Consider the following 25,090-nt stretch of genomic DNA (forward strand, 5'->3'; position numbering starts at 1 on the left):
AGGGCACCCCTGCTGCCTGGGAGCTCTGGGGTACCCCTGCTCCCTACCCCAGTGGGAGCTTCAGGCCATCCGTGCTGCCCTCTGCAGCTGGGAGCTTGGCCCTCACAGTTCCCAGCTGCCAAGGCGGCAGGGGACCCTACAACTCCCAAGCGCTGGGGGCTCAAATCACGGAGGTCTCTGAAAGTCATGGATTCCGTGACTTCTGTGACCTCCATGACAAAACCGTAGCCCTAATTATAGCACAGGTTTAAATGGAATACTTTTGATAACTAGAAGTTGGACAGTGCATTTTCCAGAAATTGCAGAGGACAACCTGAAGTCTCTCAGGATTTTTAAACATAAAACACAGAACACACTTTAGGGAGTAATTTTACGAGACATCATTTAGGACTGTTTAAACCTGGGGAACATTTCTTTCAGGCACCTTGCCCATGTGGGTTGTATGGGTGCTCACACACACCTGCGTGCTCGCAGCCACACTTTCACTTTCACACCCTACATTAAAAAGAATAAAAAGGCCTGAGATGTCTCCGAGCTTAAAAAAAGAAAGAAAAGAAAAAGGACCATGTCTGAGGAAGATAACATGGTCTTATCTAGTGAAAAAATCTCGAGATTATATTGTATCACTGGTTTATGTAATATTCAATATAAATATCCTATAAAAATAGCTAATTGGGAGGGGAGAAAACTAGCCAATCACCCAGTCACTTAACATTCATTCATCAGCAACATTAAAAATAAAACATTATATTCCATTTCATCACCTCCAGCTCTTTCTGAGAAATGAGGCATTTGCAATAATTTTTGTATTTTAGAACTGGGCTATAAGCCAAACATCTTATCTTCTGGAATCTTCATCTTGACAGAGGAAATTTACTTTAAAGCCCATCAATGAAACCCACTTGAAACATAACATTTTACGTTTTAGATAGGGTCTGTATTCCAATACAAGCTATTCCTCTCTCAATATCAAGTGGTTGAATGGTATCACTGCTCTTGTGTTTTTGGCTTTTGCTTACTGAACAAAATTCAGTAGTGCTGCCTTTTCCCTCTAGAGGGCATGTATTCAATCCATAGCAATGCCTCATGCAAATAGAGGTCATGATTACGGTGACAATTTTGTCACAGACAAATTTGGTCACGGAATCTGTGACTTCCAGATATCTGTGACTTGAGCCCCAGTGCCTGGGAGCTGTAGGGTCCCCCACTGCCCCTGGCAGCTGGGAACTGCGGAGACCAAGCTCCCAGCTGCAGAGTAGGGTTGCCACGCATTTCTCAGCCGGGGCGGGGGCAAGTGTGCCACGCAGCTCCCAGCCAGGGCAGGGGTGCCTCAGAGCTCCCAGGCAGTGGAGATACCCCAAACTCCCAGCCACCGTGGGTGATGGGTTCCCCGTGAGCTCTGGCCAGGGTGCCCCAGAGCATGAAGCCGCCACGGGTGGCCGGGGTACCCTGGAGCTCCGAGATGCTGCAGGTGGTGGAGGGACACTGTGGCTCTGAGCCAGGCCCCCCTGGATGGTGTGGGGAGCTTGCAGCTCCCCGTTTTGTCATGCATATTATGGATAGGTCACGGGCTTCCGTGAATTTTTCTGTATTGTTCATGACTTTTACTAAAAATATATGTGACAAAATCTTGGCCTTAGTCATGATTGCATTGCTACCTGTGGCTGTGGTGTGGTGGCTGTGCATCTGGATGGTGCTGGGGCAAGCTGCCTCATTGTGTGTAGCTCTGTGAGTGACCAGACTTTCTCTGATTTGGCCTCTTTCCCAGGGGCGGCTCTAGGTATTTTGCTGCCCCAAGCACGGCAGACAGGCTGCCTTGGGCGGCTTGCCTGCAGGAGGTCCCTGGTCCTGCGGATTTGGCGGCATGCTTGCGGGAGGCTTGCCACGAAGCCGCGGGACCAGCGGACCCTTCGCAGGCATGCCGCCGAAGGCACCCGGCCTGCCGCCCTCGCGGTGACCGGCAGAGTGCCCCGCGTGGCTTGCCGCCCCAGGCACGCGCTTGGCGTGCTGGTGCCAGGAGCTGCCCCTGCTCTTTCCTCCCATCTATTTTTATCATCCATATTTTCTTTTTCTCCGTCTTCATCTCTCTTTTCTCCCCCATTGTCTGTTTGCCCTTGCCTGGAGGGACCTAAGAGACTGTCCCCAAGAAAAGAGACTTTCAAGGTGACCTCTACACTGAGAACACTGCTTGGCTTTTATTCCACTCCCTATCTTCCCAGCAAGCCTTGCTCCCAGCCTACATTTCTAATGGGGCCTGCCCTACAAGTTCCAGAATTCCTTTGATTCGTATGAATTCTGGGATGACTTCTCTATCCCAGACTCCTTGGTAAGTGCAATGAATGCCGGGGCAGTGGCATTAATATAACACGTTTCCCTCCCTGTCTCTCTCTCATAGGTATGCATTATTATGTAATAGTTACATGTGAAAAGAAACTGGAGTCGCTGGCGGAGAATCCTGACTGTTTCCACTGGGCCTGAATAGTTCAGCCAGTTGATTAAAGTGAGTACACTGCAAAGGGGGCAGGGGGATTAATGTGGGATAGGGTTGCCATCTCTGAGATACAAAAAAATGGGACATCTGAACCATTTCATCTGGGACAGCTACCTCAAAACAGGGACCACCCTGTGTGTGGGGGAGGGGAGAGAATCAAACCCTGACTTTTAGCACCACAATCACAAGATTCTGTCATTTGAGCTAAATTTCTCTGTAAGTGTTAAGCTGTCCAACGGGGTCTGACCACAGAGGCGCTCTCTCTTTCCCCTCCCCTCCCCTCCCCCCCATGTGTTAAATAAGCTAGTCAAAAGTAGAGCTGTGGGGAGGATGGAAATTCCATTTGTGAAGGATTTTGAGATTTTGAAAGTTGGCTTCATTCTGAATCAGAACAAAAATGAAAATTTTGATTTTGACATTTTTTAAAATGTTGCCTTATGATCTGATATATAATATGAAATTTTAAAAAGGCAAACCAAAAAGTTGTTTCCGAATAAAAAAATGAAATGTTTAGTTCTGTTTCAACATCATTGGAACTTTTTTCCTGGTTTTCTTCTGAAATGAATTCCAGTGAAATTGACCTGAGTTTGTGAAGTATTTCAGTTTTAATGGAACTGCATTTGCTAACGGAATATAGTTTTGTCCAGGTTTTTCTGACCTGCTCTAGCCAAAAATGTGTAACCCAAAGGAATTCAAGTAGGGTGACCAGACAGCAAATGTGAAAAATCAGGACAGGGGATGGGGGGTTAATAGGAGCCTATATAAGGGTGGAGGGATAGCTCAGTGGTTTGAGTATTGGCCTGCTAAACACAGGGTTATGAGCCCAATCCTTAAGGGGGCAATTTGGGGATTTAGTTAGGGATTGGTCCAGCTTTGAGCAGTGGATTAGACTAGATGACCTTCTGAGGTCTCTTCTAACTCTGATATTCTATGATAAGAAAAAGTCCCTAAAATCAGGACATCTGGTCACCCTAAAATCAAGCCCCATATCTGAGTGCCATCTTGTAATGACCCATGGCTGTACAGATACCACAGTCTTCAACAAGGATCAAACTCAGTAGCTTCACCACCAATGACTCATACATTTATTTAGTATATGTATTTTGAGAGCAGCACAATGCACAAGATGCTGCCCACACATGGAAAGGCACCGGCCCTGCCTGGGGAAGTTTATTCCTGCCCTCTGAGTTAAATGCATGCGATACATCTGCTCACCGCCATGCTGTCTTTCTGTATCTGGCCACGGATTTTGTTGTGAGTCTCATAATATGACTCAGTGGTTCTCAAACTTTTGTATTGGTGACCCCTTTCACACAGCAAGCCTATGAGTGTGACCCTCCCTTATAAATTAAAAACACTTCTTTTATATTTAAAACTATTATAAATGCTGGAGGTGAAGCGCTGTTTGGGATGGAGGCTGACAGCTCGTGACACCCCATATAATAACTTAGTGACCCCCTGAGGGGTCACAACCCCACTTTGAGAACCCCTGTGATGTGTGGCGTGTTTTTGAAGGCTGTAGCTGCAGGAGGCATGGGATTAGCTGAGACTCACTGCTTGGTTTCAATCCAAGATGAATGTTTTTAGCACTCATGATTGCAGAAAAAAGCTTCAAAATGTGACCTGAGTGAATCCCAAAGGCTCAGAAACCAAAAGACAAAAAAAAACCAACCCCTCCTCCCCCTGCCAATGTATTACTTTTTAAAAATTAATTTTCAGCCAATTTCATTATTTTTAAATACTTGGGGCTGGTGATGTTAAGGTAATAAGATACACCAATCTCCTAGAACTAGAAGGGACCTTGAAAGGTCACTAAGTCCAGCCCCCTGCCTTCACTAGGCAGGACCAATTTTTGCCCCAGATCCCTAAGTGGCCTCCTCAAGGATTGAACTCACAACCCTGGGTTTGGCAGGCTAATGCTCAAACCACTGAGCTATCCCTCCCCCTGATTGATTGGTTGTGTCTCCTTTTTTTGTCTTTCTCTGTCATGCTGCTGCAGGATTTATAATGTGAACTCCACACAGTTTCCATTGTAACAAAGCTAGTGTGAAAAGTTTGGGGGAGGAGGGAAGGGACAGATCTGTGTTGAAAGACCAGAAATTGTGTCTGGATTTCTGCCATGTTTTTGGTTAGGAGGGTTATGTTTACAACATGCACACACAAAGAAGTGAGATAAAAACACAAATATTCTTGCTGAAAGGTTGCAACATAACACAACTTTTATTCTTTATCCAGAATGATAACCCACTCTAGCCAAAAACAGAGACAGACAAAGCAGGCTGCTCCATAAAACAGAGGCATAACTCACCCCACCTTACCATGGACTACCTGGCTGCAGACTGACTCTGATCTCACCCTTCCCTACACAGTGCCCTAGCCAGCAAGCAGGACCAGGAAACCTCTGAGGATTTAAAGTGATAGCTACATGATTTAATATTGTTTTTCATACACCACAGAGAGGAAGTCAAGGGGTTGACTGTTCCTTAACAATAGAGATGCAGCACTGGTAAAACAGATTTGTATTCTTAGGAGGACACAATGTTGGGAGTTTAGAATCCCATCCAGGACTAATTGTCATGTTAGTTAATTTCTGGGTTGAAAGAGAGCTGGCAGCTCTGAGATGAGGCTTGATATTTTTACCCCTACGAGGCACACGTGTGTCAGGCTTTAAAAGCTTTGCACCAAAGCACAAAGCTTTAGAGATACTGTCATGGATGAGGCTTGCCTGTAAAACCCTTCTCCCCGTAGTGTGATCCCCATGGCAAGCCCACTGGGGGACAGGGTAGTTAGGAAGACAAGGGTCAGAGCCCCCGGAGTGAGAGACTGTTGCTTCTCAGAGATGCTAGAGCTTTATAAATGAGACAAATGAGAGTGGCAGCTTCCTGCCTTCCTTGACCTCCTGCAGGCACCAGAAGAACAGCCTCTCCAGTCTCTTCTTCCCCTTCCTCCCCATGTCATATGCGCCATCAGGCCCAGATTTCAGTGTTCCAGAGTCTGGTTGACTCCTCTTCCACGTAACTCTGCTGCCTCAAACTGAAGCCCATTCCCTGTGTTGTCTGAGGGTATGTCTACACTACGAAATAGGTCGAATTTATAGAAGTTGTTTTTTTAGACATCATTTTTATACAGTCGATTGTGTGTGTCCCCATACAAAATGCTCTAAGTGCATTAACTTGGCAGACTGCGTCCACAGTACCGAGGCTAGCGTCGACTTCCGGAGCGTTGCACAGTGGGTAGCTCTGGGTAGCTATCCCACAGTTCCTGCAGTCTCCGCTGCCGACTGGAATTCTGGGTTGAGATCCCAATGCCTGATGGGGCAAAAACAGTGTCACGGGTGGTTCTGGGTACATGTCATTAGGCCCCCCTCTCCCTCCCTCCCACCGTGAAAGCAACGACAGACAGTCGTTTTGCGCCTTTTTTCCTGGGTTACCTGTGCAGACACCATACCACGGCAAGCATGGAGCCTGCTCAGCTCACCGTCACTGTCACCGTATGTCTTCTGAGTGCTCGCAGACGTGGGACTGCATTGCTACACAGCAGCAGCTCATTGCCTTTTGGCAGCACATGGTGCATTACAACTGGTATTCGTCGTCTTATTCCTGGGTGCTCTTTTAGCCGACCTCGGTGAGGTTGGTCGGGGCGCCTGGGCAGATATGGGAGTGACTCAGCCAGGTCATTCCCCAGTCATACTGCACCATCTTCTGGTGAACACCCAGGAGATGACGATGGCTAGCAATCGTACTGCTGCCAGCCTAAGATATATAAGATAGATGGAGTGGATCAAAACAAGAAATAGACCAGATTTGTTTTATATTCATTTGTATTCATTTGCTCCCCCCTCCCTCCGTGAAATCAACGGCTTGCTAAACCCAGGGTTTTTGAGTTCAGTCCTTGAGGGGCCCATTCTGTGTGACAGTTGTTTGTGTTTCTCCTTGATGCAAAGCCACCGCCTTTGTTGATTTTAATTCCCTGTAAGCCATGTCGTCAGTCGCCCCTCCCTCCGTCAGAGCAGACAATTGTTTCACGCCTTTTTTCAGCGCAGACGCCATAGCACTGGGAACATGGAGCCCGATCAGATCACCGCTGTAATTATGAGCACTGTAAACACCACGTGCATTATCCTGAAGTATATGCAGAACCAGAACCTGCCAAAGCGAAACCAGGTGAGGAGGCAATGGCAGCGCAGTGACGAAAGTGATGAGGACATAGACATGGACATAGACTTCTCACAAAGTACGGGCCCCGTTAGTGTGCGCATCATGGTGTTAATGGGGCAGGTTCATGCAGTGGAACGCCGATTCTGGGCCCGGGAAACAAGCACAGACTGGTGGGACCGCATAGTGTTGCAGGTCTGGGCCGAATCCCAGTGGCTGCGAAACTTTTGCATACGTAAGGGCACTTTCATGGAACTTCGTGACTTGCTTTCCCCTTCTGTGAAGCGCCAGAATACCAAGATGTGAGCAGCCCTCACAGTTGAGAAGCGAGTGGCGATAGCCCTGTGGAAGCTTGCAATGCCAGACAGCTACCAGTCAGTCGGGCATCAATTTGGAGTGGGCAAATCTACCGTGGAGGCTGCTGTGATCCAAGTAGCCAAGGCAATCAAAGAGCTGCTGATATCAAGGGTAGTGACTCTGGGAAATGTGCAGGCGATAGTGGATGGCTTTGCTGCAATGGGATTCCCCAACTGTGGTGGGGCGGTAGATGGAACCCATATCCCTATCTTGGCACTGGAGCACCAAGCCAGCGAGTACATAAACTGAAAGGGGTACTTTTCAATGGCACTGCAAGCACTGGTGGATCACAAGGGACGTTTCACCAACATCAGCGTGGGATGGCCAGGAAAGGTACATGACGCTCACATCTTCAGGAACTCTGGTCTGTTTCAAAAGCTGCAGGAAGGGACTTTCTTCCCAGAAAATAACTGTTGGGGATGTTGAAATGCCTATAGTTATCCTTGGGGACCCAGCCTACCCCTTAATGCCATGGCTCATGAAGCCATACACAGGCAGTCTGTACAGTAGTCAGGAGCTGTTCAACTATAGGCTGAGCAAGTGCAGAATGGTGGTAGAATGTGCATTTAGACTTTTAAAAGTGTGCTGGCGCAGTTTACTGACTCGGATAGACCTCAGCGAAACCAATATCCCCATTGTTATTACTGCTTGCTGTACGCTCCACAATATCTGTGAGAGTAAGGGGGAGACGTTTATGGCGGGGTGGGAGGTTGAGGCAAATCGCCTGGCCGCTGATTACACGCAGCCAGACACCAAAGCGGTTAGAGTACAGGAGGGCGCGCTGCACATCAGGGAAGCTTTGAAAACCAGTTTCATGACTGGACAGGCTACTGTGTGAAAGTTCTGTTTGTTTATCCTTTTCTCCTCGATGACCCCCCACACACACCTTGGTTCACTCTACTTCCCTGTAAGCTAACCACCCTCCCCTCCCCCCTTTGATCACCACTTGCAGAGGCAATAAAGTCATTGTTGCTTCACATTAATGCATTCTTTATTAATTCATCACACAAATAGAGGGATAACTGCCAAGGTAGCCCAGGAGGGATTGGGGAGGAGGGAAGCACCGGGTGGGGTGTGGGAGGAGGGAAGGACAAGGCCACACTGCACTTTAAAACTTTAAAACTTATTGAATGCCAGCCTTCTGTTGCTTGGGCAATCCTCTGGGGTGGAGTGGCTGGGTGGCCAGAGGCGCCCCCACCACGTTCTTGGGCGTCTGGGTGAGGAGGCTATGGAGGAGGAAGGCAGTTGGTTACACAGGGGCTGTAGCGGCAGTCTGTGCTCCTGCTGCCTTTCCTGCAGCTTAGCCATACGCTGGAGCATATGAGTTTGATGCTCCAGCAGCCTGAGCATTGACTGCTGCCTTCTGTCAGCAAGCTGACGCCACCTATCATCTTCAGCCCGCCACTTACTCTCTTCAGCCCGCTACCTCTCCTCACGTTCATATTGTGCTTTCCTGCACTCTGACATTGTCTGCCTCCACACATTCTGCTGTACTCTGTCAGTGTGGGAGGACACATGAACTCAGAGAACATTTCATCCCGAGTGCGTTTTTTTTCGCTTCTAATCTTCGCTAGCTTCTGGGAAGGAGAAACATATGCAGCTGGTGGAGGAAAAAAAAAGGGAGAGTGGTAGTTAAAAAGACACATTTTATAGAACAATGGGTACACTCTTTCACGGTAAACCTTGCTGTTAACATTACATAGCACATGTGCTTTCTTTACAAGGTCGCATTTTGATGGCTTCACCCCTCTCCCCACCGCATGGCTAACAGCAGGAACATTTCTGTTCATCCACAGGCAAACAGCCCAGCAGGAACGGGCACCTCTGAATGTCTGCTTAATAAAACCACCCTATTTCAATCAGGTGACCATGAATGATATCACTCTCCTGAGGATAACACAGAGAGATAAAGAACGGATGTTGTTTGAATGCCAGCAAACACTGGGACCATACGCTGCAATGCTTTGTTCTGCAGTGATTCCCAACTATGTGCTACTGGCTTGGTGTGGTAAAGTGTCCTACCGTGGAGGACAGAATAAGGCTGCCCTCCCAGAAACCTTTTGCAAAGGCTTTGGGAGTACATCCAGGATTGCTTTATGGAGATGTCCCTGGAGGATTTCCGCTCCATCTCCAGACATGTTAACAGTCTTTTCCAGTAGCTGTACTGGCCGCGAATGCCAGGGCAAATTAATCATTAAACACGCTTGCTTTTAAGCCATGTCTAATATTTACAAAGGTACACTCATCAGAGGTCCCTTCTCTGCCCTCTGGGAGCATGCCTTGGGTGGGTTCGGGGGTTACTGATTCCAGGTCCAGGGTGAGAAACAGATCCTGGCTGTTGGGGAAACCAGTTTCTCCACTTTTTTGCTGTGAGCTATCTTCAACCTCCTCCTCATCATCTTCCTCGTCCCCAAAACCCACTTCTGTGTTGCGTCCTACTCCATTGATGGAGTCAGAGCACAGGGTTGGGGTACTGGTGGCTGCAGCCCCTAGAATGGCATGCAGCTCATCATAGAAGCAGCATGTTTGGGGCTGTGACCTGGAGCGGCTGTTTGCCTCTCTGGTGTTTTGGTAGGCTTGCCTGAGCTCGTTAATTTTCACGTGGCACTGCTGCGAGTCCCTGTAATAGCCTCTGTCCTTCATGCCCTTGGAGACTTTTTCAAATGTTTTGGCGTTTCGTTTACTGGAACGGAGTTCAGCTAGCATGGATTAGCCTCCCCATACAGCGATCAGATCCCGTACCTCCCGTTCGGTCCATGCTGGAGATCTTTTGCGATTCTGGGACTCCATGGTAACCTTTGCTGATGAGCTCTGCATGGTCACCTGTGCTGATCAGCTCACAATACTGGCCAAACAGGAAATTAAATTCAAAAGTTCGCGGGACTTTTCCTGTCTACCTGGCTAGTGCATCTGAGTTGAGAGCGCTGTCCAGAGCAGTCACAATGGAGCACTCTGGGATAGCTCCCGGAGGCCAATACTGTCGAATTGCATCCTCACTACCCCAAATTCGACCCGGCAAGGCCGATTTCAGTGCTAATCCCCTCGTCGGAGGTGGAGTAAAGAAATCGATTTTAAGAGCCCTTTAAGTCGAAAAAAAAGCTTTGTCGTGTGGACGGATGCAAGGTTAAATCGAGGTAATGCTGCTAAATTCGACCTAAAATCGTAATGTAGACCAGGCCTGAGGCACACACATACTGCAGCTGGGATTCAAGTGTTACATATATACGACTGCAGTAACACAAACCCCCTCCAGTACAATGCAAACGAGGCAGCAGCTTCAAGGTTTCCATCATGCTAAGCACGTAGGGACTGTTCACAGCATGAGAGTGCTGTGCCTTTTCTGCACTCCGCCCCTCCGCAAAGGGAAAGCGTTTTATCCAGGTCATGGAAGAAGATGCTGGAGAAGCTTATGGGACAAACCAGGCCAGTTTTTATGCCATGCTAATCCTGCTTCCTCCCAAAGCAGCTGCATTCTGCCCCACCGACAGCCAGGGGTGACTCCATTGATGTTGATGGAGTGGCACCATTTTACGCCTGGCCTGAATTTGACCCCTGTGTTCTCATTGCCATATTTTTTTCTAATGAGAACTTGGGAACCATTAATGAATGCTATTCCAGGGACAGGCTGTATTGTCAGGCATTGCCTTGAGCAAGAGGCCAGCTGCAGAGCCCAGAAGGCGCCTCAGAGTCACAGTTCCTCCCCACTTCTTCCTTGGTTGGGGAGTGGAGGAGAACTGGTAATAATTTTCCACTGACCTACCCCAGGAACAATCGATGACACTTCCCATGCCAGCTCAGCTGTGCTGGTCACCTAGGCTCTGACCTGCCCTGCTCTGAGGAGGGAGGGAGGGGGTGGGCACACAGCTCTCAGTGTCTGGGTAGGTGTCCTGCACAGGCCCCCAGGCCCAGGCCCTGGCTAGCTCTAACTAGTCTGGTATTTTTCTTTCAATGTGACTAAACAAACTTAGAGGCTGTGACATATTTTGGTCTAGTATGAATTTTTTGCCAGAGGCACATAGGACAGTAGGGAGAACTCTCAGTGCTATTTCTGCTTTCTTTCATTTAATATATAATTCGTTTTTATGTACAACCTGCAACCCCATCCACAGATCAAATATTCACTTCAGCCTGGAGATTAAAGAGCTCCAGGTCTGGCAATCTGGAGCAAAGGCAGGCAAGAAATAATCTAAATGCTGCATATGGCTTGCATGAGAGATTAGAATCATAGAATCATAGAATCTCAGGGTTGGAAGGGACCTCAGGAGGTCATCTAGTCCAACCCCCTGCTCAAAGCAGGACCAAACCCAACTAAATCATCCCAGCCAGGGCTTTGTCAAGCCTGACCTTAAAAACCTCTAAGGAAGGAGATTCCACTACCTCCCTAGGTAACCCATTCCAGTTCTTCACCACCCTACTAGTGAAAACGTTTTTCCTAATATCCAACCTAAACCTCCCCCTCTGCAACTTGAGACCATTACTCCTTGTTCTGGGCTGTCGTCCGTGGGGCAGAGGGGATGGAGAACTCTGATCACACTAAATGAGTCATGTGAAGGTTAGAGCTATAGATGGGGAGACAGAAAACAAAGGTGAGTTTATCAGAATGTAGCCGGTGAAATCCAGCCCTTACACATACTCATAGTCCCTACACTGGACAGGAAATGGAATGTGCTTAGAGCTTGGTGGATCTCTGAACTATCAAGCTGGCGGCTCATACCATCATTCCTCTCCTGCTTCTCTACCCATCCTTTGCATGTGGGAAGCTGTTGCTTAATTTCTGAAGGGCTGGGGGCCTGATTGCCCCTCCCATGATGGACCACATTTCACTGGGCCCATGGAGCAGCAGCCACCTGATTAGATGTCCCAGCCTTGGGGTTTCAGTGAGTGCTAGAAAGCTACAGGGAGGAAGGAGGCATGATTAGCTCTCTCACTAAGCCCCCACTGTGGCCCAGGGCAAGGTTTCCTCCAGAGGGAGCAGCAACTGGTATCTGAACCCAGTGTCACACATCTTTCACGCCACTCTGCCCATCTCAGAATGCCAGACAGCGCTAAATAATACAGAGCGGTGCAGAAATAAGACTTTTATCAGCTGAGGTTTGGGAACAGATGGAGAATATATGAGGCAGAGATGCTGGAAGGGATGGAAATACGTTTCAAATGTTTTCCTTAGTGTCTTCCCAATCTGCTCTTAGATTCACAGCTTCTACTGATTCCACGTGGCAGACAGCAAGAGCCCAAAACTGAAATAGCTACAGTTATCTGGAAGGAAATGTTTGCTGAGCCCTGCTGAGCTATGTTGAATGGGTCATATGACCAGTGACAAAGTGTCATGGGTGCAACTCATGGCTTGATGGGCAAATGCTTGTTTGCTTTACTCTAGGCTAAACCTTCAGTTTCTGGAGGAGAACCGGAGTGGGATTTGTAAAGTCATTTAGGGGATTTGGACACTCATGGGTTTTATTCTCAGCTGTACCAGTGACTTCTTGTGTGTCCATGGGCAAGCCACTTAGTCCAGCCTCTTCAAAAGCAACCTCTGAGTTTTGGGACTTTCAGTGTTTGGGCCCCCAGTCTGAGCCACTTTGGGCAGGACACTGGCAGCTCCTCTCCAGTGCAAGTGGAGCTGTTTGCATGTGGGAAAAAACAAACCCTTAATCTCTCTGTGATTCAGCTGCTTGAGTATGGAGTGGGGATGAGACTTCCTGACCTGGCTGGGGTGTTGTAAATGTAAATGCACCAATGTTTGTGAGGCCCTCAGATATCCTGGTGACAAGAGCCAGAAAAGAACTTGGCTAGTCCTCTGTGGAATTGATATGCAAACCCAGGAACTCCTGTCTCCCAGCTCTGTGCCAATACACTAGACCACTGCTGTCTCTCTAAATACTCAAGCTTTTATATACCCGGGGTGGGCTGTATTTTGAACACAAGCGAATTGGGACCCAGTATTTTCTGTGCTGCACAGAACAACACTAATCATTCTAGTTAATTATCCAAGCTCTGTTTCTCAGCTATAGGGGGAGAGACTGCTGAGTTGGGGATGGGGGTGCAGCAGAAAGGTTGGCCCGGATTTTTTGTCTGCCTCCTAGTGAGCACATTCCTTCTTGGCACACCTGAAGTTAGAAACTGCCATGCTACAGAATGCTGATTTAACTTCATCAGTGCCTGATGTCTTACAGCCCCCATAGTGTGCCTACCAAGTTTTGGTGGGGAGGTAGGGGTTGAAGAGAAGTGGAATTAAGTTCTTCTTAACTCCTAAAGGCAATGACTTGAAACACTGAAGTGTTTCATCTGGGAAGGTCAGAGTCAGATCCAAACATCTACTCAGCCTGGGGTTTGGGGCTAGGTCCATCAATATTAATGACATATACAGTAGGTGCAATAGTCTAAGAGTTAGACCAGCCGGGACGTAGTGTCCATGAATACTTACTCTTTTCTTTCGCTCTTGGCTCTGCGTGCTCTTTTGGCTAGGTAGCAGGGGATCAGTAGCAGGCTACATTGTGCTCTAGCCTGTTGTCATTAGCCATTAGGATGCAGCCCAAACAGGGCAAGTTATTCCCAAAAAATATCAGTGAATGGACAGATGTCTCCATCTGGGTTTTGTTTGTCAGGGTTCCCTTATTGCTGCAATTCCAGCTTCCCTTCCTAATCACTGAACTAGACTTGAGCAACCCCTCAAATGATCATAGTTTGAGTGCACATCCAGTTCAGGTGCTGAGCCAAAGTCCCCAACCTCTCGAGTCAGCAAAATGAGGCTGAAAAGCTCAGGGAACTCAACATTCCCGCATGGTTGATTTGTTTTGTTATTCTTCAGTTTTAGTCAAAGCTAGAGATGCCATAAGAACAGCCTCTGCGCTAGGCTATGGAGCCCTTTCTTACACCTTGCAGTGGTACCATACTCCTCAAATAGCCTCACTGTGGAGGAGGGGATGACTCAGTATGAGAAGGGACTCCACAGTCCGGCCCCTTTGAAGTGAATGGTGGGGGGCTGGTGGCAGGACACTCTTGGTGGAAGACTCTCTCCTCCAGAATTTGTTTCTTCTCTTGGTTGTCATCATCTCGCAGTATTGACCTCCAGGGTACTTGGTAAGAACCATCTCCTTGCTCCAGCCCTTCATAATAAATCACTCTATTGTGCTGGCACTTGTGACTAATGATGCAACAAACTTGGTGGATTAACACATTTCAAGAATATTTCAACCCTTCAGTGGCTAAGCAGGACAGGCTGTGGGAAGAAAAGAGCCATCTAAAAAGGTTACATCAAACCAGTTTTTTGCATTCCATTTTGTTGTTTGCACAAATGTGAGATCTCAGCACCCAGTGTCGAGGATGTTGTGTTTTTAATACAATACCAGCTGTGTCAGAGGAAGGCAAAATTATTATTATTCATTATTTGCATTACGGTAGCACCTTGCAGCCCAGTCATGGCCCAGGGCCTCAGGGTGCTAGATGTTGTTCAAACACAGAACAAAGACACTCTGTCCATGGCCCAGAGAGCTGACAATGTAGATCATTGTCTGTACTGTCCAAATACACTTAATTGTGAGAAGTGTGCTCTATCATGGGGGACAATTTCTCCCTGACCCCAGCTGAAGATCATCCCAAACCCTAAAGCATGAAGATTAAGAGGGCTGGAAAGTAGCTGGTGGAATTTCAGATACTGTTATTATTTGTCTAGGACCATATTCTGCTACTCTTACTCAAGTTGAATGTTACCATGCACTGTAGCTACCTCATTGAAATAAGCGGGGCTCCTCGCAGAAAAAAGTGTTACAGGTTAGTCCTGCCAGTAAGGCTGCCAGCAGCCAGTCCATCTTTATCTAATTGGATTTTTAAAAATGTTAGCTGTAGTTCTGGTTCAATAGGAGGGTCAAAGAGCACAGGTGCTCCTGCCTTACCCAAGATACACACATACGCAGTGTCTGATCCTCTATGGCCCTGTTCCTGTGCTCCCATTTACAGCCCAGGGAATGGGTGTCAAATGTCCCCAAATCCAAATGACTGTGTCTTAGCCCCACTCTACACAGGAGTAAATGACAACCCAAGGGGTTGGGCAATGGAGGGCCCAGCTGTTCCCTCAGTCACCTAGCTGTAACTCCCATTCATTTCAGTGGGACAAAAACCCATGTAACTGAGGGCACAGCTGGGCTCTCTGTCCCACTCCTTCCCTCCAGTACTGGGTTTCTTAGTCCTTTAACAGGAAAGAACTATCTGACACACCCATGCTCCCCCTAGCTGGGCTCCCAGAGTAGGTGCTATTTTCACACTTCTCAAATGGCAGGAAGGAAATGAAATCATGGAACATGTTCCCTTTCCTGCTCTCTGCACAGGTATTCTCACATGCTCTCTTCCCAGGAATCTTCTTGTTGAAAGTCAGCAGCTTCTATACCTCCTGCTGGGTTAATTGACCAATCACTGTAACAAGGGCCACCTGCCAGCTTCTTAAAATCTGCAAAGACTCACCTGCCGTAGATGCAGGGGCAGGGGGTTTTGTTTCCCAGAAATGGGTTGGGTTGGGGTTCTGTCTCAGACTAGGCCCCATCCCAGGGCCTGTTTCACAGGCCCTGAAAAGCTTAGCATCCTGTGACAGGCTAGCCGCCTGTACCTGGGGCAGACTGTGCTGTGTCACCTTCACAATGAGCTGCCTGGTAGTTATGTCAGGGTGCTAGCTTTTGTGTTCAGAGCCCCAACGGTCAGTTCTCAGCCGGCAGGACCAAGCTGCAAAGCTCAGACACAGTTCTGAGTTGTCCTAGAAATCCAGTGGTTGTGGGGCAGGTGAGAGTGGTTTAGGCTCACCTCTCATTGCAACTTTGAAACATTCACAACTAAAACTCAGGCAGGTGTTTCCTAACAAGGCAGGAACTTAAGCCAGGCTCAGTGAGGTTTGTGGACATTTGAATGAGCCTGTGCAGATTTATGGCGTTGGGTGGAGCCCAAGTAGTTGTGGCCGAGTTTTGCTTTGAGGTTCAAACCCCCCAAACTCAGAGGGATTTGAACTGAGACTGCGGAATTGCACACAGCGGTGGGAGCGTGTCATGAGCCAGTTCCCCTTCCTCCTTCAGCAGAAGCAAATTGGCTCCATCACTTGCAACCAGCTCCTCCCCAGGAACAAGCCCCAAGTCCCCCATAAAGTATTGCATGGCATTCTTTGGCACCCCCTTTGAAGCCCTAAGGGACTAGACACAGCAGATGTGGGAATGCATTGGAGGACTATTATGTGCAGATGGCTGTATGAGGTGATCAAGGTATGAAAAATGTGTGACTCCTGCATGTAAGTTTTCCTATCTGTTTTGGAATTGGAAAATCTTGCGCCATCTAGTGTGGGTTTTGCACTTGATTTTCATATTGGAAACAAGGCACAATGAAAGGAAGGATAGTCCACTGGGTAGTACACTAGCCTGAAGCCTCGGAGACCTGGGTTTAATTCCCTGCCGTGCTGCAGACTTTGTGTGGCATTGGACAAGTCACTAGATGGGGAGCTGAGGCCCTGAAGAACCTTCGGGCCATGTCTGCACAGCAAAAAAAATAACCCTCCAAAGCCCTGTGGCAGTGAGTCTCAGAGCCTGGGCCAAGTGACTGGGGCTCATATGGCTAAAAAGGCTGCATAGGCATTGGGGCTTGAGCCCAAGCTCTGAGACCCTCTCACCTTGCTGGGTTTCAGACCCAGGCTCTAGCGTATGCCCCAACGGCTACCCTGCTAGTTTTAGCCCCACAGCGCAAACCCACATCAGTTGATCTGGGCTCTTCTGAGACTTGCTACCATTGGCCCTTTTTGCTGTGTAGACGCACCCTCAGCCTGTCTGGGCCTGAGTTCCCCATCTGTCCGACGAGAGTAATGGCACTGCCTCGCCTTGCAGGGTGTTGTGAGGATAAATACATTAGAGGTTGCGATGTGCTGAGGTGCTATTGGGATGGAGCTGTCTAAGTGCCTTAGGCATTAGCTAACTGGATGGTTAAGTGGGCACTGCTGTTGGTTAGTTTTTGATTATTGCAGCTTGGCTCCAAAAATGTCAGCCAAAGTTTTTGCTCATTCCCAACCCACTAAGACACTTCATCACACAATAAAGCTATCGCTATACTACCACTTATCTTGGTATTACTTAAGTCACTCAGAGGTGTGAATAAGCTCCCCCCCCCCCAAAGTGACGTAAGTTACACTGAGCTAAGTGCCAGTGTGCATAGCATTCGGTCCACAGGAGAGCTTCTCCCACTGCTCATTAGGGGTACATTAATTAAGTCAGTGGGAGAGCTCTCTCCCATAGGCTTAGAACTGCATTGGTGCAGCAGCTCCACTGTAAGCTGTCTAGTGTAGCCATAGCCTGAGTGTAGGCTTTAAACTCAAGCAGGACGTGTGGCTGCTTGGAGCAATACAGCACCCTCAGCAGCTCCCAGCCTTGTTCCGCCTTAGTCCATCTGGCAGCAGAACTCCAGGGGAAAGTACCCGTCCCAAACTTCTCTCCAGCAGTGGAGCCTATGGTAGCATCCCCATGTTTGTAGCCTCCGTGGCTGGAACCCTGTAAATCGCAAAGCCCGGGAGGGACTTGAATCTCAGCCCTTGATCTGAACTCCCCTGAACTTTGAATCAAGATTAAAACTTTGCCTCCCAGGCCCCTCTCTAGTGAGACTCTTTCCTGCATCCCTTTTGAGTTCTCCATCTATTAGTTCAGCTTATGTTCTCTTGACATTTGAATGGTGCTCCTTTTTTTCCTACCTGACGACAAACTGTCTGGGGCTTGTTTACAAACCCTTAGTACTGTACTCAGCAGGCAGCAGGCTTTGCGCTGATGTGACAGACCTTCTTGTGTGGCCGGGGACACCAGAAATAGACTTGGAGGAGAGGATCCAAGATCTGTCTAGCAGGTCTTCTTGTTATTTTGTGACACGTAAACAATATGCAGTGAATCTAATCTGAACGACTAATGTGCACCATTTACTTTGGAGGCTATTCCATGTGTTTTGTCAGCCTTTCTGGTTTTGCTAGTGAAATCAGGTTTTTTCCCCTGTAGTGGGGAGCACTTTCTATCATCCTGTCATCTGACTGTAGAGAGGCCTGAATTGACTCCCTCTCTCAACCCAAACACACCTGAATGTCAGCACGTTTGTGATCTAAACCTAGAGCAAAATCTGAATTTTGCAAATGGCCTCCTCTGTATAATGGGCCCAACCAAAACCCTCCAAACCTTAGGTCATTTGAAACCCAGGTGTGAATTATGAATAGGGGGGTCTTCTCTAATACTGGTAAATAACTGAGAACACTGATCAGCCATCATGAGGTGTATGATCAATACGAAATACGTAAGTAGACTATAACAGTGCTTACCAGCATCCTCATGCACTTGTGCCCAGGTACCAGACCAGGATGGTAGCTGTACCAGCTCAGCTGTCTGGAGGCTGTGGATAGGGATGCTAACCAGCTAGGCTGGAAAATAGAGACGGGCTTGAGCTTCAAAATCTGAAGCTGGATCTAGAGTTCAAACAGCCATAAAGTGCATGTGTGTTTTCACCTCTAGGGCTTTTTTTCAGACCCCTCGCTAACATTTTATGTACAAGAAGGATCTGAAGTTAGATTAAGCACCCAGCCAGAGACTTCCTTGGGCTCTGTTCCTCTACAGTCAGCAACCTTCTCTCCATTAGTGATGCTTTCTTAGCCTAGTCTTTATTCTGGTCCCTGCGGAGACCCTTGCCTTCCAGACATTTATGAGTGCTCTGTCTGCAGCATGGTTTGTAGCACTTCAGACTCAAGAGTCCCTAAAATGGGTTTGGAATAGCCTAAGGTTGGCTGCAGATTAGAGATTAGAGCTGAAGCGGAGGTAGGGCAGTGCAATGAGCCCCAGAGGCTTAAGGGAGAGATGGAGCCTAGAATCCCAGTCATGCATCCCTGAAGCTCCAGCACTAGTGCCTGTGCCATTTGAAAACTGCTGGACTGGAATAGATGGCCTGCTGGATAAAGGCAGGACGAGGAGCCAAGAACCACAGGTTCTACCCCAGGCTGAACTTGCCATTGACCTCCTGTGTGGCTCTGGACACAGGATGCCACAATCCCAGTCTTTTTGCTCCCTGTGTGCATACACTGGAAGAATTGCTCCTGAAAGAGGTTGAGGCCATCGTCCCACTCTCCTTCCTTTGCAGCTGGTCCAGGGGAGCACACATTACACCCTATGAAGGTTGGCACCACTCCAACTCCAGCATGTGTTCCTCTCTGGGACCCCCAGGGGAATCCTGGCTCAGCCACCCTGCGTTCCTTTGGGGACCCTAGCCTCCATGGATGCCCCAACATGGCTGTGGTTCCCAAGCTCCTGGGGTTAATCTCTCTTGCTCTCAAGCTGATCGTTTCTCTCGGTATCATATCAAGTATTTATACTACAGGCCTAACTCTGCCAACTGCGGAAACATTAGCCAATCCCTGTGATCCTACTCATCATATAAGGATCTCCAGTGCCTATAGCCAGATGCTAATGAAAATGTTTCCTCGTGGACAGGCATATGCTGCTTTGGTGGGTTGTTGTTTTACACAGCACTTTCCATGTGTTTTACCCAACTATTTTATAGAGTTTTGTCCATCACGTTCCTTCCCCCAATGCATCTCTATCCTACTCTCCTACCCTCCCCCACTGAGCACCCCTTCCACCCCCGGTAGATCTGCTGGAATATTCAGTGTCTGCATGATGTCAAGGGTGAAGGAATGCCAGGCAGGCGGGAGGAGGAGGTTGATTGTGAGCAAGCCAAGTGACAGGCTGACGTGATTAAGAGCCTGCTGGCTAATTAAAGCACAGAGGTGGGAGGAGCAAAGTATTTAAGGGTGCCAGAGAGAGAAAGGCCTCCCCAAACCTCTTGGTACTCTTCAGTGAACTGAGCAGCTGAATTGCACAGAGCAAATCCTAATTAACTCTTTCACACCTCATCTCTGGAGTTCAAACAGGGGGAGGAAGGGGGACCCAGCAAATGGCACCTTTAACTGAAAAGCCTGATCCAAGGTAAGGACACAGTCTGATTTCTGATTAGTAACTGGCTGGCTGCTTAGAGCTCCCAGGACTTTATGTAGTATTGCTGCTGGCTTAATGCCATGTTAGCTGGGGTGTCACAGGTTAACTCCCAGAACAGTTGGTGTATCACATGCTACAGTTTGAGGAAAAGAGTTCTCTAGATGGCTTTGCAATGGATCTGTGTTCTGATTACTGGGGATGGATGAATCCTGGTCTAGATTTCTACCTCCTCCCTGCCAGCCCTTGGTGGGTGACCGAAGTCAATACCCAAATTTTGTAACTTGGGCCTGTTTCTAAAATCAAAGTGATGGGAACAAATCTGGTGTTTTGGCACAGGCCCTCATATGGCAAGTGTGTTTGTTTTTTGTCGTTCACTTACTAAATCTTCTGGGCCGTGCATTAGTCTGGTTATTGAGCTGGAAGAATGAGAATGATGTGAATTTAAAAGGGGTTTTTGAGTTGGATGTTCTGCTGTTCCTGAAGGGACTTGTAATCGGAGATCAGAATTTAGCCTGCAGCCTCTAAGACCATCTCATTTTAGACCTGTGCCCAGCTGAGACCTCCTTCCTAGGGCATCTCCGGTACTGGGCATATAGGTAGCCTCTGTGTTCTTAATTCTATTCTTGCAACTGCTATAAGAGACAGCATGGTCTGTTGGACTGAGCATAGGACAGGCAGTCAGGACACCTGGTTCTATTCCCACCTGGGCTACTGGCTTGTTGGATGGCTTTGGCCATCATTCTGGGGTTCCGCTACGGCCTCTTTATGCTAACTGTGGTGTCTGTAAAGCCAGATGAACAGCACTTGGGAATTCCTCTGACGTAGGAGGGTCCCCTAGCTGGCAAAGACCCAGCAGAATGACTCTACTCCACCTCCCCTTGCAGCACCTGACCGAGGAGCATGTCAGAGGTGTGCAAGGAGAGACATGGAGTACCTTTGGGTTGGCCTTAGCTCTTGCAGTGGCCCTGCAGAGTTGTTGCAGCTGTGCAGGAGTTAGAGCAACCCTCAGGGTGCTCTAGCATTTTATGTTGTGGGGACCAGAGGGTTCCACTCTGAATCTGGTTCCCTCGACCCCCCCACATCCTTCACCAGCTGAGTGGAGCTCAGCTGCTGTTCAGAATTGGAGTCTGTGTGTCTGTTTCCCCATCTTTGTGTGAAGTGGTGATATTACTTACCTACCTTAAAAAGGGGTAATGTGTAGATGAGTAGGTAAATGTTTGTGCAGCACAGTGGGAAATGTAGTGCTACATGTTGGTTGCTGTTAGAAAACCAGGATTTGCCAGCAGTTAGCACAGCTTGTGATCAGAGATAGTGGTGTATTTCCTTATATCTGAGACAGCAACTTTGGTATCCGATATTGTGGTGTGGTGACTGTTAGTAAATGTTGCTATTCTAATGGACCCCACTGTCTAGATATAAATAGTATTATTAGATGGTTGCTTTATTTGTGAATTTCACTGTGAATCTTAAAATTAGAACTGGGCCTGAATGAACACCCTTCCCCCACCCCACACATCTGGGAAGTTTATATCTGGATCTGAACTTTGTGGTTTGGGTCCATTTCTACTTAAAATCTAGAGGATGGTAAGTGTTGTCTCCATTATTAGTGGTTGTGTAACTTGAGAGCTCTACCACGTGCAGATGTTGATGAATGTCCAAAGAAGCCTGACTGGCTCTACTCGCAGTATCTAATCCATTGTATTTATAGGGTGCCATTCACTGTAGTGAACATGCAGTTCCGTGTGACCGTGTCCCTGGAAAGGTGCTGCATCTAAAGCCTGTGGCAAGCGCAATGAGTCCATGGCTTTAAAACTGGGAACTCTTAGAGCTTCTGGAATCTGCAGCCATGGTTAGATCTGTTTGTTCAGAAAGATTGTTCTGCCCCCAAATCCAAGGTGTTCATTGATTTTAGGCTCAAGAAGCCCCATATCTACAAAGATACTGCAAGTAGCCTTGAAACAACTGGGACCAAATGAATCCAGTATGTAGAATTTATGAAGTGAAACAGAAAACTGACATTCTCCCAACCACCTTTATGTGGCCTTTAAGGATCCCAAGACACTTTTTGCAAGAGCAGGGGGTATAACCTGGTGCCGTTAATTTCACTTCCTCTCGTTAACGCTGTCCAAATTGAATTCCTGCTGATTACATTCTCCCTGCTTAAATTCTCCCTACAGCCTCAGTAACATTAGGTTCTCTAAACTGTTGAGTGTTGTTATATGCTGTTAGTTATTTCCTGCTTTCACCCCAGAGGTGGCTGTACATGATGTGTTCCCTTGTGTAAATTGTACATCAGTGTAAGTTTGTATGGTGCTCAGGGAGCCTGTGTGATGAGAGCAGTTATATAAATCAGGTGGATCTGAACAAAACCTCAGATCCCAATACTTCAAACGGCTGTGTCTTGGGACTCTCTCGCTAATATAAATGCATGATATAATTAAAACACTTCAGGGTCTGCTTTTAAGTCTCTAATTTCTTTGTCTGATGTTTGAGGCTGTGATGTGGTTGTGTACATGTGCACACAGACAGGTATGACACACAACTTCCCCTACACTATGGAGACTTTAGCATTATATCTCCAGTTGCTCTGAGGTGTACTGCAGTGACAGCTAACACCAAAATCATCTCATCTAGCTACCAAGCACAGAAGTCAGAGGCAGGCATGGCAGAGTCAGAATAACTAGGTGCCAAATTATAGTAACTCTTCGCTTAACGTTGTAGTTATGTTCCTGAAAAATGTGACTTTAAGCGAAATGATGTTAAGCAAATCCAATTTCCCAATAAGAATTAATGTAAATAGGGGGGTTAGGTCCAGGGAAATTTTTTTCACCAGACAAAAGACTATTTTATTTTATATATATATATATATACACACACACAGAGAGAAAGACAGTATAAGTTTTAAACAAACAATTTAATACTGTACACAGCAATGATGATTGTGAGCTTGATTGAGGTTGTGAAGTCTAGAGGGTGGGATATTTCCCATGAATGCCTTACTGCTAAATGATAAACTAGAACTCAACTGAGCTCTCAAGGGTTAGCACATTGTTGTTAATTTAGCCTCACACTCTTCAAGGGAGCACAGATGGAGGGAGGGGAGACAGCATGGCAGACAGAGACACACCCCTTGTGTGTGTGTGAGAGAGAGATGTGCATTGCCCCTTTAAATACTCTGACCCCACTCTAAGTGCATTGCCTTTTAAGTAGATCAGCAAGTTGAGACAGCAGCTACTGCCAGCAAGTTCCCTCTGTCTTGATCCCTGTCATAGAATATCAGAGTTGGAAGGGACCTCAGGAGGTCATCTAGTCCAACCCCCTGCTCAAAGCAGGACCAATCCCCACACAGATTTTTGCCCCAGATCTCTAAATGGCCCCCTCAAGGATTGAACTCACAACCCTGGGTTTAGCAGGCCAATGCTCAAACCACTGACCTATCCCTCCCCCCTCCTGTCATGTCCCTTCCTCCCCCCTGTCATGTCCCTTCCTCCCCTGCTCTGTGGCAATGGGGTTAGCGGGGGGCAGGATTGGGGAGAGGGGGGCACCCCTGACATTAACCTCTCTTCCCCCCCCACCCCGCACAGCAAGCAGAAGGCTCCCGGAAGCAGCTCCAAGGCAGAGGGCAGGTGCAGCACATGGCAGTGAGGGGAGGGACAGCTGGCAATTGATAGCCTGCTGGGCGGCTGCTGCACAGGGAACTTAGGGGAGCGGGGAGCTGATGGGGGGCTGCCATTCCACCCTGGTTCCAAGCCCCCCCAGCTAGCTCCAATGGGCTGCTCTTCCTGCAAGCAGTGGACAAAGCAGGCAGCTGCCAAACAACGTTATGAGAGCATTGCGCAACTTTAAACGAGCATGTTCCCTAATTGATCAGCAACGTAACAATGAAACAACGTTAACCAGGATGACCTTAAGTGAGGAGTTACTGTACACTCATGTAAAATCTGCTGTCCTGGAAAGGGGTGTTTTCAGCCCTGGGTTACCAGGAAGAGCAGAACTCTTACCCGAAGGGATCTTGTCAAGCCATGTAAAACTGCTTCCAATTCTGAGTGCATAGTCTGTGAAAACAAACCATGGATATATTACCTCCTGTTCTATTAGATACACAAGGTTCAGGGGACTGGATGTCTGGGGTGGGGGGAATCTCTGTGAAATGGGATTCAGTGGTTCCAGTCCATTTCCTTGTGGAGAGGGATCCATCTGCCCACCATTATCCCAGCTGGTGCTACTTGCCACCTTTCTTGGCTGCCTCAGCCAACGGGCCAGAGATGATATGACCCATGGACACTGAACTGCCCTCTCCAATCTAGAGGAGGCCCTTGCTTATCAGGGCAGGGCAGGGCAGGACAGCAGAAAGATGCAACCATGGTCATGCTCTTGTACTCTCTGAAATTGAATGAAGGAGTTGAGTCTGCAGGGCTTTCAATCTGTCAAGTATTTCAACTGCATCAAAGTCCCTTTTCCAGCACAAGATCCTACATATTTTAGCTGTAACACTTGTCTTCATCTTAATGGGAAAGGTGACCAAATGTAGATCTGTGCTCTGTCACTTTTAAGATGTTCATTTTAAGTACTTTGTGCTGAGTTAACTCACACTGCTGGTGCCCTTTGTTCAGTGTAAAGTTCATTGCTGAAAGATGTCTTCATCCAGAAACATCCCAAAGATCTTGAAGCAGCACATTCAATAGGGTTGCCATCTTTCTAATGGCTGGTAACTAGACGCTCAAGGCTCTGCCCTGCTTCTTCCCCCAAGGCCCTGCCCCCTCCTTCACCTCATCCCTTGAGGCAATGCCCCTTCTCTGCCTCTTTCCCCCCTAGGTCCCACCCCCATGGCTTGCAGAGTCTTCACCAGCATGGCCAAGGCTGCCTTACCTGCTACCTGCGGGCTGCACAAGGCAACATGCTGCCCCTAGAGGTATGAACAGCCTGGTCCCCGAGGCAGCGGCTGCTGCTGCTGTTCTGCTTCTTTCCTTACACTTAGGGTTACCACCTTTTCCACAGATTTAAAACAAATGGACATCAGGGCTTGTCAAATGGCACCCGGACGCACAAGCTGAAATCCAGACTGTCCGGGTGAAAATCAGACAGGTGGCAATCATAACATTCAAGTTTACATT

At 47.9% G+C, this 25,090-nt stretch overlaps 1 protein-coding gene across 47 annotated transcripts in view; it reads left to right on the forward strand.

Annotated features, from left to right (window-relative positions):
- Positions 1–25,090, forward strand: part of SORBS1 (sorbin and SH3 domain containing 1) — a 279,323-nt gene that overhangs the window by 148,164 nt on the left and 106,069 nt on the right. For 20 of the 47 annotated variants that reach the window (XM_039547981.1, XM_039547969.1, XM_039547983.1 and 17 more), the window contains exon 1: positions 19,819–19,967. The exons of 2 other annotated variants lie outside the window; for them this stretch is intronic. In XM_039547981.1, coding sequence (XP_039403915.1) covers positions 19,936–19,967 — 32 coding nt within the window. In that variant the 5' untranslated portion in view covers positions 19,819–19,935. Of the gene's footprint in view, positions 1–2,395; positions 2,501–19,818; positions 19,968–25,090 lie in introns of those variants that run through there. 25 more of the 47 variants (XM_039547999.1, XM_039548001.1, XM_039548007.1 and 22 more) reach the window with 6 other exon arrangements.

This window comes from Mauremys reevesii, linkage group 7 (assembly GCF_016161935.1).
Source record: "Mauremys reevesii isolate NIE-2019 linkage group 7, ASM1616193v1, whole genome shotgun sequence".
NCBI classification, from domain to species: domain Eukaryota; kingdom Metazoa; phylum Chordata; order Testudines; family Geoemydidae; genus Mauremys; species Mauremys reevesii.